Source organism: Lissotriton helveticus, chromosome 5_1 (assembly GCF_964261635.1).
Source record: "Lissotriton helveticus chromosome 5_1, aLisHel1.1, whole genome shotgun sequence".
NCBI lineage: Eukaryota > Metazoa > Chordata > Amphibia > Caudata > Salamandridae > Lissotriton > Lissotriton helveticus.
Window position 1 is genome coordinate 89598464 of NC_136065.1, and position 17834 is coordinate 89616297.

Here is a 17834-nt window from a genome sequence, read left to right on the forward strand (position 1 = left end):
CCATCTCCTGTGCTCTTTTTGAGTGTTTCAGCACTTTTCTACAATGGTACTTTACTCAGCAGTCTGGTCACTCATTGGTAACGCACTACCTAGATGACTTTTTCTTTGTCGGGTCCCCGGGCTCCACGGAGTGCCAGTCTGCTCTGGACACCTTCCAAGGGCTTATGGAGGATCTGGGAGTTCCTTTAGCTCCCGAGAAAACTGTGGGTCCTGCTACTGTCTTGTCCTTTTTGGGAATTGAAATTGATTCGGTGGCAATGCGGGCTCGCTTGCCAGAGGACAAGAAAGTAAAGATGCTGGAGTTGCTTGAAAACATGTTGTCAAAACGGAAAGTGATGGTGAGAGATATTCAGGTGTTGCTAGGTCACCTCAATTTTGCGTGCAGGGTGGTGAGAGCAGGGAGAACTTTTTGTCGCAGATTGGGCAGGGCTCTTGCAGGCCAGCATTTGCCTCACCACCTTGTTCGCTTGTCTGCTGGTGTCAAGGAGAATTTGAGAATGTGGACATTTTTTCTCTCTTCTTTTAATGGTGTACCTTTGGTTCGGGATGTTGACTTCCAGTGGGATGTGCAAATGTTTTCTGATGCAGCATGCAGTGAGGGATTTGGCTTGTATTGGAATGGGAGATGGTGTGCAGAACGATGGCCGGATGAGTGGTTGAATGGTGGTCGCAGCATAACCTTTTTGGAGCTTTTCCCTTTACTGGTGGCTTTGACCCTGTGGGGGGAGGTCTTGGCACACAAGAAGGTGCTTTTTCGTGTGGACAACATGGCTGTGGTGGAGATTGTTAATCGACAGTCTGCCAGGGATGAACAGGTTTTGAAGCTCATGAGAGTCTTTGTGCTGGGCTGTTTGAAACACGACATTCACTTTCGTGCTTTGCACATTCCTGGTGTGGACAATGACATTGCGGATGCTCGTTCACAGTGGGGGAGATTCCGTGGACTGGCCAGGGAGGCGGACAGATCACCAACCCCGATGCCGATTCATCTGTGGCACGTAGGCAACGTCGGGTCTTACAATTGGTGGTAGGTTCTTTATCTGTGTCTACGCGTTCAGCATATTCTCTAGCTTGGAGGGAGTTTCTGGAATCCGGCGCTTGCAGGCGTGAGGAGGTTTGGCGTCGTTCTGAAGACGTGGTGAAATTCATTTTAGATCTCATGGATAAAGGTCTGACTAGAGTAACTATTGCTGGAAAACTGGCAGGAATAGCTTTCATGGGTAAGTTGGTTTGGGGTTATTCTCCTTCAGCAGGTGAGATTGGCAGGAGAATGCTTGAGGGCTGGGCTAGAGAACAAGGCCATTCTTGTAGATTACGGGCCCCGTTATCCTGGCAGATGCTGGCTCGGTTGATAGCTATTTTGCCTTCGGTTTGTTCAGATGACTTTGAGTCTTGCTTGTTTGCTATGTTAATGGCATTTATGTTCTTTGGGGCTTTCAGGGTATTCGAGTTGTTGGGTTCCAAATGTAAGTGTGGATTTTTTTGGTGTGATGTTTTTTGTTCGGATGAAGGGGTACATGTTTGGTTAGCTAGTTCCAAAACTGATCAGCGACAGTTGGGGAAAGGAGTGTGGTTGGAAGCGCGATCTCCTAAAATTACTTGCCCTTTATTGTTGGCCCGGCGCTGGCGTTCTTTATCGGGGGGTGGTGATGATGCTCTAGTCTTCCAGCATATTAATAACACTCCGGTTACAGCATACCAATTTCGCATGGCTTTGCGCAAGGCGTTACAACACTTGGGTCTGGATGGGAATTTATATGGTACACATTCTTTTCGGATTGGTGCTGCAACTGAAGCCTTTAATAGAGGATGGACGCAAAGGGATATCATGAGGTTGGGGCGTTGGTCTTCTAACTGCTTTCAGCGTTACGTGAGAAGCCAGGCGGAGGAGGCGCATGCGTCATCTTCCTTTCCATAAGCTTTAACTATGTTTTCTTTTATAGGATCTGTCGCTGGGCCCCGTTCTCCAGTGGTGACGGTCTGGATAGTTGGGCATTCCTTCGTGAAATGGGCCCGAGTCCAGGCGGCGCAGAGTTACTTCGGAGAGCTTTTGGGTTTTAATGCTCACATGTTTAACATTGTTTGGAAGGGAAAAGGTGGTATGCTATGGAAAGAGTTAATTCCATGTCTCAACAACAGTATGGTGGGTGGGCTCTGTCCTGACATTCTGGTGATTCATTTGGGGGAGAACGATCTCTGTACCACGAAGGGTGTTGTATAGTTGCGAGCTATCAAAAAAGATTTGAGTCTCATTAAAGAGTTTTGGGCTGGTTGCCATGTTTTCTGGACTGAGCTAGTTCCGCGCAGGATTTGGAGAGGAGCGGTAAACCCCAGAGCGGTAGACAGAGCTAGGAAAAAGGTGAATTCGGAGGTTTCTAGATGTTGCCGGTTGCTTGGTTTCAGCAGGATTTCCCATAGAGAGATACGCTTCGAGACAGTGAAGTTTTTCAGGGACGATGGGGTTCATCTTTCCAGAATAGGGATGGACCTATATTTGTTGGAGCTGCGTGAGGTTTTGGCACGATCACTATCGATGCAGCGTTGAATTTTGTGCGTTTCTGCTTCTATTTTCCTAGTTGGGGGGGCAGAAAGGGGGGTGGTGTAGTTCTCCTTCCCCCCCCCCCCGCCTTTCTGGGTGGCGGGGTTTTTGTTGTTTCGGTACTGTTTATTGTAAAGTTTTTGGTGAGTATTGGTCTGATTCATCGATTGACAGGTAAAGGGGAAGTTGGTCATTGCTTGACCGTTCAGGTTTTGGGGGGTCTTGACAGGGGTGAAGGGTCAGGCAGGCTTTTGGTTATAGAGGGCCTGGTTTTCATTATGTGATGGGGATTGTTGATGACGTAATGTGTTAAGTGATGACGTAATGATTTAATGGATGATGTAATGCTTTATTGATGATGTTATTGTAATGTTTTAATGCTGTATTGTTGGGTGGGGGAGGGGCCAAAGAACTTTAGGGGAGGGAGTGGGGGCGGGGTTTGAAGTTATTTATTTATTTAGTGAGGTCTAGTTTTGTCAGGCTTTGCCAGGTTTTACATATTGTAATGTGCACCTGTTTCCTAATAAAGCGGCCTTTTTCACACTCAAATACTTTGGTCTACTTTCCTTCCTCACCCCTCGCCCTCCCTCCCAAGGGGGGCTTGGGGGAGGGAGCTGACCGAAGGGAGGTCTCCTCCCCCGGGCATTTTGGGAGGGCTGCGAGGGGTTAAACAATTAGGTAGAACATTCTAGAATTGGGCTGGCCTAGTAGGTTTTGTCAGCCCAATTATAAACCCAGGTGTCTCCTCCCCCTAGCCACCATTTTAGGTTTGGTGACCTGGTGGCTAGGAGGACAGTGAGCGTTTTTTGTCCCTCCCTCCCTCCCTCTTAAAAAAAATGTTATTGGCTCCTGGTGAATGTTTCTCCCCCCCTTAATTTTTGTAGAGTTTTTACAATTTTCTCACTTTTTATAGTTTCCGCTTTTGTGTCCAGAGGCTGTTTTCTTGTTAACAGGTGTACAAGGGGGTTTTGATTTGTATTGTCGCTAGGAACAGGTGCGGTGCGGGGTTTTTGTTGTTTCGGTGCTGTTTATTGTAAAGTTTTTGGTGAGTATTGGTCTGATTCATTGATTGACAGGTAAAGGGGAAGTTGGTCATTGCTTGACCGTTCAGGTTTTGGGGGGTCTTGACAGGGGTGAAGGGTCAGGCAGGCTTTTGGTTATAGAGGGCCTGGTTTTCATTATGTGATGGGGATTGTTGATGACGTAATGTGTTAAGTGATGACGTAATGATTTAATGGATGATGTAATGCTTTATTGATGATGTTATGTTTATAATGTTATTGTAATGTTTTAATGCTGTATTGTTGGGTGGGGGAGGGGCCAAAGAACTTTAGGGGAGGGGGAGGGGGCGGGGTTTGAAGTTATTTATTTATTTAGTGAGGTCTAGTTTTGTCAGGCTTTGCCAGGTTTTACATATTGTAATGTGCACCTGTTTCCTAATAAAGCGGCCTTTTTCACACTCAAATACTTTGGTCTACTTTCCTTCCTCACCCCTCGCCCTCCCTCCCAATCGGGACTGTGATGCCTTTGTTGATTTTTTCGATGTCCTGATATCGCTCAGAAGTTTGCACTTGTTCAGTTTTGAGACCAGGAATTTAAATATATATATCGGCTGGTTTACCAAAGAGTGGCAAATCGGCACCCATGGAAGTACTTCTTGAACGAATACAACTTTACTACTTTTTGATATTAATAAAGTTTTGCACAAGTTGGCTTGAAAAGCTGCGCCTAAGACTAAATAAGGCCCATGCTATGATGTCAGCACAAATGGGAATTGTATTGTATTGTATTGTAATTGCATTTATATAGGCGTCAAATCGCTTTTTCGGCAAGTAGCACGCTACTCCGGGACCCATAGAGGATTAGTGTTGAATTAGTATAGTGAAACATGCAAGTACATTTTAAGTGGTGGATAGGTTAGTCAGTTAATTGGATTTGGAATGATAGCAGAAGGATAGAGGAGGAGAAAGGTTTGTATTCATATAGCGCTTGTTGACGCACGCTATTCAGGAAGCCTACAAAGGATTAGTGGTGAATTAATATGGTGAAATATGAAGTAATTTCAGTGGTGGATATTAGTCAGTTACTTGGAGTGAGAAAGATAGCGGAGGGATAAAAGGGGAAGAAAGATTTGCATTCATATAGCACTTGTTACACCTGATGGGTGTTGAAGCGCGTTTCTGGCGAGTAGCACGCCACTCCGGAACCCATAAAGGATTACTGTTGAAAATTAGTATAGTAAAAAAAATATGAAGTAATTTGAGTAGTGGATATGTTATTCAGTTATTTGGGTAGTATATTAGTATAGTTTAATATGGAATTTGAAAAGTGAACATGTCATTACAACGCAGTCATTGCAACGCATACCATCACAACGCATAGTACCCCTACACTTTCCAACACTTACCCTACTGTTGCACCCCCTGGAGTTAGAATAGTAATTTTTACCCCTACACTATCCAACACTTACCTTACTGTTGCACCCCCCTGGAGTAAGAATAGTAATTTTTACCCCTACACTATCCAATACTTACCATACATGCAATGTAATGGTATGCGTTGTAAAGGTAGTATGCGTTGTAATGGAATGCGTTGTAAAGGTAGTTTTTAAAAATTCGTTGTAATGGCATGTGTTGTAAAAAATGCGTTGTAAAGGTGTGCGTTGTAAAAGTATGCGTTGTAACGTCATACATTCTCCCCTCGATGCAGTGATCACCTGAATCCTAAGTTGCAATCAGGAATTCCCCTGGCCAACAGTGTTCAGGCAGCTGAGGACAGAGGAGAAGTAACTGAAATAGACCTGAACAATAAGGCGGGGGCCTCTCAGATGCAATCTGATCATCACAGGCACCATTTTCAGGTGAATCCTACCCCCTCTCATCTCTATAAAGACCATGAGCAAGTTTGCCACTATAGCCATCCTATGCTGGACTGGTTGTTTGTTGATAACGTTTTGGAGGAATGTAACACTGATGGTGCTAATGTGCCTATGCAATAGCATGGTTCAGGCTATTTCAGACACCTGGGTCACCCTTGGCTCTGGGTCCATTTGTTCAGTCTGGGGTAACCTTGTTAATAAAATAAAACTGCTTAAAGCCTGCAAAATGTGTTCCTAGTGTGTGAGATATACAGTGAGAGTGTACCATTTCAGCACCATGATGCAACACGACAACATCATCCACCGGACTTCTCTCCAGAGCTCAGCTCAAGCTATGTGAAGATTCCAGCCTTGGCAGTTGATGGTCTGGTCAGCTGTGGGGTTTACTGCTCTGCTGTGCTATCTTGTACTATCTTAATAAATCCAACTTAATAACTTGAAGACGTGTCCTGCTGCCTACCTAATCTACTTACAACACTATGCACCTCTCAGAAGTGTTGCGCCAGCTGCACGCCGAAGCCACTTCCTGGTTGCAAGGAATACAGTGGCCGTGCAGCATCCAAGAGCAGTTGCGTTCCACAGGAGAAGAGTGGGCCATGTGGCGATGCCATTACACTTCCAATCAGGAACCTCACTGCACTACTAAAATCTCGAGGAGTTACACGCATTCCATATTTTAAGTCTCGCTCATAGACAAATGCAGTAAACGGGTTTTTTTTCTGACACGCCTCTTTCTTGATCTCCCTTACCCTGCACCTTCTAGGGTCACACCAGTCAAACAGCCAGGCTGCATTTGGTCCTCCACACATTCAGTCTTGTTCCTCCACACTTTCTTGTGAACATGACTGGACCCTTAAATTATCAGTTCTCCAATCAGTGTTGAAACCATGTGAAATTATTTTATGTGGTCCACCGCCATCTTGGATTTTTGCATTAAGTGATCCAGAGGATGTGTATCTGTTAAGGCTTTTAGGCGACAACATTGTAAGCTACACAACAGAATACATCATTGAGACTCATTGATGTCTCATTAAGCTACATCAATAATGAGTTAGAAAGTCCAGCCAGTAAACAAGCAGCACATATGTGCGTGTCACCTCATGATGAAGGTTTAGAAACTTATTTACAGGTTTAAAGACTGAAATGAGTCTTCTCCCACAGCAAAAAGACAGAACTCACACAGAAATAAAGGCTTCTAATTCACAGGCACTCTGTTTAGCTCGAAAACACTTTGACAGTCTACAAGTGCGCTGCAGCACCGCTTTAGTTCTTACACCTGTCAAGGCACAATCCGACAGTTTTTAATTTTTGGTATGATGTTTTTACCGTGCGTGTTTGATCCAACTTGTATGCATTAGATTTACTGATCTCAGGGTTGGCCGCCCTAGGTTTTTAGCAAGTTTTGGTACCATTTAGTTTTATATTTAAAATGAATAACACTGTAATGAATATAAAAAAAGAAAAAAAGGAAATAACAAGTTGATCTTACATTTTGTATGAATCAAACAATAAACTGAGTCATTCATTCATGGATTGAAATGAGGTTTCAGAAGACACAGAAGGAGGTCTCTGAGGACTTGAAGAAAGATTTGCTGCCCGTTATGAGTGGTCAGTGACCTGGGCAGAGGTTTGAGGGTTGAAATGAGGCTTCTGAAGACTCAAGAGGATGCTACAGACTAGAGGGAGGTCCCTGCAGACCGGAGAGAGATTTCTTGGGACGAGGAGCAGATTTAAGGATTAGAATGAGGTTAATGAGAACTGGATAAGACCTCTTCTGATTGGAGGGAATATACTAAAGAATGAGGCCTGAATTATTGCTTTAATGAAATTTCAAGTATGTTTGGAAGCACTAAAGGTATGTTTTGAAGACTGGCATCGCAGTTAGTAAATTCTGAATGAGTTTTTGACAACTCTGAGTTGAGGAAATCCTGAGGGGACTTTTCCAGAATGTGCTTCCGTTTTCTATATGTTCAGGGTACTTTTCTTAGGACTTCGGGTACGTTTTAAAGCTATACATATGTTTGTGAGCACATCTGCTCATTTCTGTAGCAATTATTTCAGAACTCAAAGGTGTTTTCTGTTGACATACAGGGATTTCTGAAAATGTAAGAAAGTTTCCTGGTGATACAAGGAGTTTTCTAAGGACTGGAGTTTTCTCGAGAATCAAAGGTATTTTCTGAGGACATAAGGTTTTTTTTTGAGGTTGTAAAGTGATTTTATGAGGCTCTGAAAGCTTCCTAACACTTTGTGTGAGCTCAGTAGTGGCATTTACACATAGCAACTGCAACACCTGCTCCTTACACACTGAGAGGAGGATAATAAACCAGCCTTACCTGCTTAAGGTGCTTCTGGCATCCTACAAAACAGAGAAACAAACACAGTGAAATCAGTTTCCAGAGAAGATGCTAAAGTGCTTGTGTTTTCTCCTCTAAACATGGTAATACTGGTTCATCCCCAATCAGCATATATAATTTACATATAATTCCCCAGTAAAGTAGTACTATTCATACCCAGGGCCTGTAAATTAAATGCATCCAGTGGGCCTGCAGCACTAATTGTGCCACCCACCTATTTAACCCTCTAACCATGTCTCAGGGCTGTCAATGAAGAGCCTATATGTGCTGTTTTGCACTGCCATGACAACCTGGCAAAATAACTCGTTTTGCCAGGTACAAACCTTCCCTTTTTATACATATATGTGACCCCTAAGGTAGACCCTGGACAAACAAGCGCAGCGTGCAATGTATTTAAAAGGCAGGACATGTCATTTTAGGTTGTCTATGTCGTGGTAGTAAAAATCTCCTGAATTGTTTTTTTTCACTACTGCAAGACCCAACTCTCCCAGAGAATAACTTTGGGATTACCATATTACATTTTATAAGTGTGATTTACAATTGGGAATAGTTACACTTTTGGAATCACAATTTAGACTCGCAGCGTATGGTGATGTCTAATTTTAAGAAGCAATTCTGAAAATACCTCTTTAGGAAGTTGACATTTTCTTACTTTAACTGTAGGTATAGGACAGAGCACCGCGGTTTTAACAGGAAAGTATTCGTGTTTTTCGTGCCTCCGGGGCTCTCTCCCCGTCTGGAGTGATATCTGTAGAACCTATGGTAGCAGCTATACCTGGTTGGGTGTAGCTGTCCCCCCGGGCACCGATTTGTGCTGATTCAGCTCAAAATTCTTTTGTGTTAGAAAATAAAGTTCTTAATCCATTGTTCACGTGTATTTCATTTATTTTTCATGAAAATGTATCTCTTATTTCACATAAGAATCCAATGCATTTCGGCAGTGTCTTCCTGCCTTCATCAGGGAAATAGTAAATCTACAATTTAAAGAAAAATTATTTTAACCTAGAAAGTTTCTAAACATTTGTATACCAATAGACAACTCTGCTTTAAATTAACGTTTCTATTGAGTCTGACAAAACTCTTGCAATCGGTGTTTACAACAATAGATCCACAAACATATTATCTAAAAATAACTCAATAACCGTGTTGTTTGAATATCAGTGCTTATTAGCGTTTTAACTATTATGAGAATCTTATTCACCATAACCGTTATATCATTTCAACAACAATAGCACTACTTGCATGTTACTTATAATAATAAACAATTGCGAGCGGCTTTATTCCTGAACGCGGGTAAAGACTGTTACTTTGTTGCAATGTTTGACCGCGGGTCTAAAAAGCTGGCCTCGCGTTACGCGCTGGCAATATTCTTTACCGCGTGTGACAAAACCTCACGGGTGTTTAAAATGAGGGTGCTTGAACTAGCGTGCTATCAAATGCTTACAGCTCGCGCTCATTCTAAAAAGGAAAGTTATGTTCATTCTACTCTTGCGCATTTAAGAAATTTGTTACCGGCTGTCTAACTGCTCACCTCGGCGTTTCTGTTTGTCGCGCCATTCCTCTGCTAGACTGATCCACCTCTCTTCCGGTACTACATGCCTCGCGCATGCGCCCTATTTAACAATCGCTAGCCCATTTTTTTATGTGTTTGTGGTAACTTTATTGAGTTCCTGACTATGGAGATCTACGCCAGTGCTTGCTTTCACTATGTAACTGTGTTGCTTCCAACAATAGCAACATGTGAGTCTCAGCTATAAATACAATACAATTATGTACAATCACAATTTAAAGGTCATGAATTTTATAAGTAACAAAGAAATTCTGTTCTTTCGTTGAGTCCGCCCGGCTTCAGACTGCCCAAATTAAAAATCCAATAATTCTCCTGTTTAAGTAGTCTGTTTTTGTTCATTGAACCTTCCAATTTAGGCAATGTTTCAAGAACGCATACTCGTAGTTGACTGACGTTATGTTGCATCTCAGTGAAATGTTCCGCCAAACTGGTTTTCTTGGATTTAAGTCTAATGGTGCTCTTATGCTCATTCATGCGGATTTTAAGTTTGCGTTCTGTATGTCCTACGTAAACGTCTCCGCAAGGACATTTAATCAGATAGATTAAGTTGCTGGAGTCACAAGTTGCATTCACTTTTAATGGAATGGAATATCCTTTTTGTGGGTGTGTTATACTTGATCCCTTAATAATGTTGTTACATGTGCTACAATTATAACATGGGACTGTTCCACGAAATGGTATTTTGGGAGATTCCTCCTCCAATGGTTTCAAAAGATCTGCTAGATTTTTAGCACGAGTGTGTGCGAAGATTGGTTCCTCTGAGAAAATTCCTTTGAAGTCTGGTTCCATTGTGAGCATTGGCCAATGCTTTTTAATGACTTGTTTAAATTGGGTACTAACTGTGGAGAATTTACTCACGCATGTGATGCGTGTGTTAGGTGCTGTAGTTTTCCTAATTAGTAACTCTTGCCTGGATTTATGTTGGGCTCGTATTAATGCAGCTTCAGTAATGTCTGATGGGTATCCCCTTTCTGTGAATCTTTGTTGCATCATGTTTAATTGTATTCTACATGTGGAAGCCTCTGAGACCACTCTCTTCACCCGTAGCATCTGAGAATATGGTAGATGTTTTTTGAGCGCAGGAGGGTGGTGACTTTTATATTGCAACAAGTTATTTCGATCCGTGGGCTTTCGATACAAGTTTGTGGAAAATACATCAACCTCTTTCGTAATTTCAACATCCAGATATTGTATTCTAGATGCATGGATGTTCCATGTGAATCCAATTTGGTCCATTTTCATATCCATACATTGTAATTGCTCCTCCAGTAGGTTTAGGGAATCTCTCCATATTATGAAAATATCATCTATGAACCGTACATACATGACTATGTTATCAATCCACTTCGGGTCTTGAAATACATGTGCTTCCTCAAATGCTGCCATAAACAGATTCGCGTACGCCGGAGCGGCGCAATTTCCCATGGATGTCCCGCTTTGTTGCATATACCATTTTTTGTCTTGTTCAAAATAACTATGAAACAATGTAAACTGCATAAGTTCTAAAATGAATACTTGTTGTTCATGGGAATACTCACTATGTACTAGGGCGCTTTCAATAGCTTCCAAACCTTGCTGGTGCGGTATTGAGGTGTAGAGTGCTTTCACATCGATGGTAGCCATGATCATGTTTTCTTCTGGTTGGATGGTAGATAGTTTTAACAGGAAGTCTGTAGTGTCTTTCAAGTATGATCTTGTTTTCAATACTAGTGGTTGTAGGTATCTATCAAGATATTTCCCAACCGGTTCATGAATGCTCTGTTTTGTGGACACAATTGGTCTGCATGGCGGTTTTAGTAAATTTTTGTGAACTTTGGGAACTAGATAAATTGATGGATTTTTATGATGTTCCTGTGTGAGATATTTAAAAGTTCTTTCTGTGATGGTTCCTTGATCGTGAGCTTTTTGGACGATGTCCTGCAGGACTTTTTTGATTGCTGCTGTGGGATTGATGTCCATCTCCATATATAAATTCGAGTCTCCAAGATGTTCTTTCATGGTGTCTTGGTAATATGTTTTGTTTAGGATGACTAACGCTCCTCCTTTATCTGCCTTTTGGCATATGATGTTCTGATTCTTTGCTATTGATCTTTCTTACTTTAGCCATTTGGTGCCTGCTGCCTGACTCTGATCACGTCTGGGGTGGGTGACAGCTGGGCTTGTGTATTCCCCTAGACAGCCACACTCAATGAGAGCTTAGGTGTGACTTGATGGGTCATCCTGGCAGGATGGTAGGGAGGAACTGGACCCAGCCTCACTTGAATAGGCTGTGTCTTGTCCCCACGCAAAGGGCTGCTTATCCCCTTTAGTGAGTCTGTAGCCAGGACAAGCAAGATAAGGCTTATGTGCACTTCAAATGCCTATTTTTGAAGTCTCCCCAACTTTAAAGGCACCAATGGGTATAAATACTTGACCTCAGACACCACCAATTCTTTACTCTTCTTGACCTGTGGGTTCCGGAGATGTAGATTTTAAAATATGTTATCACTTTTTAATACAATCACAAATAAGCATTGGTCAGCAAAAAGTTTGTAAACTTTTCAAAAGTTTGTAAAAGTTAGTTCAGCTACTGTGGCCCAGGATGGAGGTCTGGTGGGGCAATGGAGTGGATTTGGACAGTTACCTGGCCACAAGAGTGTTTTACAGTCCTTTTCCAAATTTTACACACAATCACCATAGACTATAATGGAGTGGGTCTGATGCTGGGGATCCAGAATGAAAATATGCTCAAGGATGCTCAGATTGCTGTGCGGTCGACTGGGTGGCCTTTGTTTTGATTCCTCAGTCCCATGATGTCCTCTTTGATGCAGTAGCGGGCCAGCTAAAGCTAAGCAACTGTTCTCGTTAGATAGCGGTCAGGGCAAAATTCATTAGTGGAGGCTGCTGTCTTTCTTGGGCAACCAATCTGGACTTTGAAGGCACTCCCTGGTCCGACTGACTCAGGTGCAACTTTTAGCCATCGAGGATCGGCCTCTGGGAGTGGCCAGTGGCTGGTAGCTGTGAATCATCTGCGGTGGGAACCAATTTGCCGGTTTGGGCTTCTTCAGCTATTTTGTCCCTGAAGCGTGTTCCAGTGGGACAGCCAACTGATCCTGGAAGTCACTGTTTTGGTCTGGGACTGCAGCCTGACTTTTCTCCATGCCAGGAGCCACAGGCACAGTTCCAACTTTGCTAACCCAAAGTGCAGCAGGTGCAGTCCAGCAGACGGTGCAGCCTTCCTGTGGTTGTTCAAGTTCCAGTGTGATCTGAGGTTCAGGGTCCCAAAGGTGCCATATTTATCCCAGGAAAGTGCCCCGAAGACACCACACGGTCACTAGCCAATGGACTAACAGGTTTCCTCCCACTAGGTGACAAATTTCCAGCAACACGTGGTATGTGGCAATCCCAGGGCGCACTATTCTAGCCACCCTCAAGATGTTTGAACCTTCCCCCGACTGTGAGAACTTTGGTACCCCACACTAGAATTGTGGCTATCTGGGGCAACACGGTTTGGGCATCAATCTTTCCTCTCTGGTCCTGTCTCCAGCCTATCTACTCGAACAAAGGGGACCCTCTCAGGAATGTTATCGCCATTTGCCTACCAAAGGCAGCTTCCCCTTTGAAGCTTGCCTTTTGGGCTAACACCCTGAGTGGCGTCCTGCTGAGTGGAGGTAACAACTCACCTTTTTGAGGAGGTCTATTGTTCTCAAGCCTGGGAGTCATTCACACGACTCCGCAGGTGGGCAGAATGCTGTCTTTTGGCCAGTGCCCCTTTAAGGCCACTGGACCAGCTGTGTCACAGAGTGGCATCTTTTTAAAAGTTGCCTTCCTTTAATTGTGGCACTAAATTCGACCTGTACATCAGGCTTAATGCCACGATTAGTTTGATACCTTACAGTACCCAATTATGTAGTCCCACTCAGGTGATAGCCAGGCTGGGATGGCAGCTGGGAACCCTTTGTTAGCTAATGGCAATGGGATACTCATTTTTCCCCAGCAAAACAAAAATTTCGAATTGTTGCTGTTGAGACATATGAAAAAATATATGTCCTACTGCATAATACATGGCTCCCTGCCATAGGGATCTATATCTTATGTTATGTTATGTTAAAGGAACTTGTAGAATGCAATGTATACCAGGAGGAGTCTTGGCACTAGTCAGAGTGCAGAGCAAGTGTGGGAGAGAAGGCTACTGATTAAAATGCCAGGTTTTTAGGAGTTTTCTGAATTGTAGAAAGGAGGGAGCTGACCTAATGTGCAAAGGGAGATTCCATTGTTTGGAAGCTCCTGCCAGGAAGCTGCTACCTCCCCATTTAGATTTCTTGTATTTAATGGTAGTTATTTTAAAGTATCCTGATGATCTTAGATTTCTGATGGGGGTGTCCCAAGAAAAAGCTTTCTTTAGAAAGAGAGGACCTGAGTCATAAATGGGCCTTATAGGCAAGACAAAGAGATTTGAATGCAATCCTGTTCTTTACACTCAGCCAGTAAAGACCTTTTATGGCAAGAAAGACAGAGTGATGTCTAGGCAGTCCGAGTAGTAATCTTGCTGCTGAGTTCGGAAGAACTTGGAGTTTATTGACATATTTAGCCTGCAGGCAGATGTAAAGGCCATTACAGTAATCTATTTTGGAAAGTAATAAGGTGGTGATAGCTGTCTTCCTGGCATTGGTGGGGAGAAACTTTAGTATTTTCCTGAGGATTCTAAGGGTATTGTAAGATGATGAAACCACTGCATTGATTTGCTTACCCAGATTCAATCTGTCCTCTATGATGACCCCAAGACTCTTTGCTTTGTTGGTAGGGACAGGGAGTTGTCCCATTTCTGCAGGCTAGCAAGGAGCTGACCAGAAGCTGGGATTCTTTCCGAACATGATCACTTCAGTCTTTTCAGAATTAAGCTTGAGGCAGTGCTTGCTCATCTAGGAGTTGATATGTCTCATGCAAGTCTGAATTTGATGGCTAGTGTCCTTGGAGCTGTTAGAGGCGAAGATTACAATTTGCGTGTTGTCCGCATATGAGGTGAGCGAGAAGCCGAAGGATTGGATTAGGGGGGCCCGTTCTGCTTCATAATTTTTAAAAAGAGTGGGGCTGAGCAACGAGCCTTGGTTTGTTAATTACCTGGTATAGTTCTTCCGCTGAGTTTTTTGAAGATTCAATTATGAAGTAAAATATATCGCCTTTTCCTTGACCAGGAGGGATGTATATTTAGATAGGGAAAGTTTGTAGATTTCTTTCTCATAAGAGTCATATTGGGCCCTCCATTACCTTTCTTGGCGTCTGCAACTTTGGTTTTCTAATTGGAGAGCTTCCGAAAACCAGGGAGCAGATGACTTATTCCTACCTTGACGAGCCTTCTTGAGCGGGACAGAATTTAAAGAAGACCGTGTTTAGCCAATCTGAGTAAATCTGGGCGGCTAGCTCCGGGTTTTCCACCAATGGAAGAGATGATTCCATCAGCACTTGCTGCAGTTGGGTTTGGTCCAGATTGGCACAAGCCCTGTACTGGGTTGAATTATGCCTATTATTTAGAGCTAGGTTTGCTTCAGCGCACTTAAGCTCGAAAAAGATAGCTAAGGGATTCAACCAGGATAATGGAAGTACTTTAAGGATAGAGATAGCTTTATTATTAGAAAATAAAGCATCCAAGGTGTGAGCAGCACTATGGGTGGGTTCTGTTATTATTTAGGAAAGATCAAAGGCATCCATGACTTCGAGTAGGGCAGTGGTATCTCTGTTGTCCTGCGATTCCAAATAGAAGTTAATATCTCAGGGGAATGTAAAATCTGTATTACAGATATCATTCACAAGGAGAGAACTAATGGAGTTTAAAAAGTTAATTTTGGGACCCGGGGGGTGGTAGATAAGGGATCCTCTGAACAATTGATTTTTTGTCGACTCATACTTAAATATTAAGGCTTCGCAGTCTTCAGTCTGAATGGTCACAAATTTACCTCTGAGATTGTCTAGGTATATAATAAATGTTCTATAAGCATGCCTTATGGGTGACATATATGTTATTCTGGGAAGAGGTGACATTGCCATAGGTTTAAATAGCAAAACTGAATTAGCAGTGTAAGACTGCTCTTCAAGTCTGCAGTGGCAGGCTGGGACCCTTTTTGTGCTTTGTCACACACAGGGTGGCACAATCAGTGCTGCAGTCCTGGGTGGACACTCTACCTTACATGCCCGGAGTATCATAAACTATGTACTTATATGTATGTCAGTACTTGCCAATTAGGTATAGCCCATAAACTTTGTAAGGGGTTAGAACACTGGTACTGAGATCTGGTTTGCAGGCCTCAGTGCACTCTCAGAGTAAAAAAAACAGCAAGCATCAGTCCAAAAATGCAGGGGAACATGCAAAAAGAGGCCTTTCCTTACACTTTCCAATTCTCTAAGATGTTGGTGCACATTATCCCATCAACTTATTTTTTCACATCCAGCTGCAAGTGGGGAACAGTGGCTTACTTGACCTTGCAGTGAACTTTTACGGACAAAATGGGATCGAATTGACCCCCGTAAATTCTTTCAAGACTTAGGGGCTGATTACGATGGTGGGCGGACTGGGTCTGCCTGCCATCGTAGCGGTGTTTGGGATCAAACGGCAGACATGGGGCAGTCTCACCACTGCGATTAGGATGCGCCTGCCATACTGGCGGGCGCATCCAGGGCTTTTAACATTGCGGGCGGTGCTGCTGGCTGCAGCACCTTACACAATGTCAAAACTGCTTGCACTGGATTTCCCTACACTACGTAGCGGTGTTTGGGATCAAACGGCAGACATGGGGCAGTCTCACCACTGCGATTAGGATGCGCCTGCCATACTGGCGGGCGCATCCAGGGCTTTTAACATTGCGGGCGGTGCTGCTGGCTGCAGCACCTTACACAATGTCAAAACTGCTTGCACTGGATTTCCCTACACTACGTGGCAGGCACCACGAGGTGTCTTCCACTTGGTCCATGGAAATGCAGGTGGGTACCATGGGTACCCCCCAGTGCAGTGACCCCCCCCAAACAACGGGGGCCTGCATCAGGCCCCCAAACCCATCGCCGCCACAGAAAGGCATTTCAAATACCCCCATCCTAATTTGGTGGACGGTGCCTGCTAGGCACCGCCACCATTTTAGGGGCCTTGCACTGTCCGCCAGGCAATCGGGGCGATTGCATTTGGCGGTGAAACGGCGGATGGACTTTCCGTCCACCGCAGTACTCACCACCATCCTAATTTGGCAGTGGGTAATGCGCTTGGTGATGGTGGAAGGACCGCCAGCCTGTTGGTGGTGGTGGTCCTTCTGCCATCAGTCCTTAGTCATTAGTCAAAGACGCTAGTCAGAATATTTCTAAATGCATCTCATCGGAAGCTAATCCCAATAAAATAAGGAATAGTGTCTGCGATTTGCGAGACAGCTGCTCAACTACTAAGAAAGAATAGGCAGCTAAAAAACAATACATTACACTCCTGCTTCAACCTGGACTGCACTTCAGATTTAAAAGCCCTTAATAAAGCTACCAACTCAATCCCACTCATCACAGAGGAGGTAAGGTGAACTTGAAAACGTTATAAAAAAGCGCTAGAAACCAGGAAAAGGGAAATCAGGGACAAAGCATGGGGAGAACTGGATAAAGTGGCCCATTGAAAAGACAGTAGGCTTTATTGGGAGGTTATCAATAGACCTTTCTTCACAGAGGCCCCTTAAATGGAATTGAATGTAATGTCCTAGAACAGGAGTGAGTAACTAATTTCTCTGAAATTTTTCATCCTGAGGACCATCCTGGGAGAACCCCGTATGGAACCGGAAATTGGCCCACTCTTTTTTTACGACGTCTGGCTAAGCCAATTTATTGAAGTAAAAGCAGTCACAAAACCTTTTCAGAGTGCTGCCCGAGGCAAGGCCCCAGGTCTGACGGAGTCCCCATTGACATGTTAAAACCTAATTTGGAATTTTGAAGCCCATTAGTTACTAATGTCTTTAGAGCAGCTGTGAATGGGGTCCCAATTAACACACGGAAGGAATCCATTGTAGTACCTATATTTAGGAAAGGGAGTAGGTCAACATGTTATTGCCCATTTTCTTTGTTAGATGCTTAGTAAAAACTCTAGGATGGGGGATCCTGGAAAAACTGGAAACATGGGCTGAAAATAACTCTTTCTTTTCAAAGGTTAAATATGGTTTCCGTCCACGACTGGGGACCATCGAACAGGCACTGAACTTATCCCTTATCTCAGGAAATATGTCAAGGCCAGGAGAGGTTCATTACATATGGTGTTTATGGACCTCTATTGTGCTTTTGACTTGGTGGATTGGGAAAAGCTGTGGTCATTGACAGAACTGGGGGTCTCTAGTTGGCAGAGGTAGGTACCTTTGACCAAATAGGGACCCTTGGTTCTAGTCAGGGAAAGGTGATTACACTCCTGGATAACCCCTGCTCACCCCCTTGGTACCTTGGCACGAGCAGACAGGCTTATTTTAGAGTCAGAGAGTTAAGCATTTGTGAACACATACAGTAATA

General features: G+C 43.6%; 1 protein-coding gene across 1 annotated transcript in view; it reads right to left on the reverse strand.

The window, feature by feature from the left end:
- The window catches only part of LOC144754192 (E3 ubiquitin-protein ligase TRIM39-like), a 199921-nt gene that overhangs the window by 69508 nt on the left and 112579 nt on the right, over positions 1 to 17834 (reverse strand). Inside the window, exon 4 of the mRNA XM_078641775.1 lies at positions 7751 to 7773. Coding sequence (XP_078497901.1) covers positions 7751 to 7773 — 23 coding nt within the window. The remainder of the gene's footprint in view (positions 1 to 7750; positions 7774 to 17834) is intronic.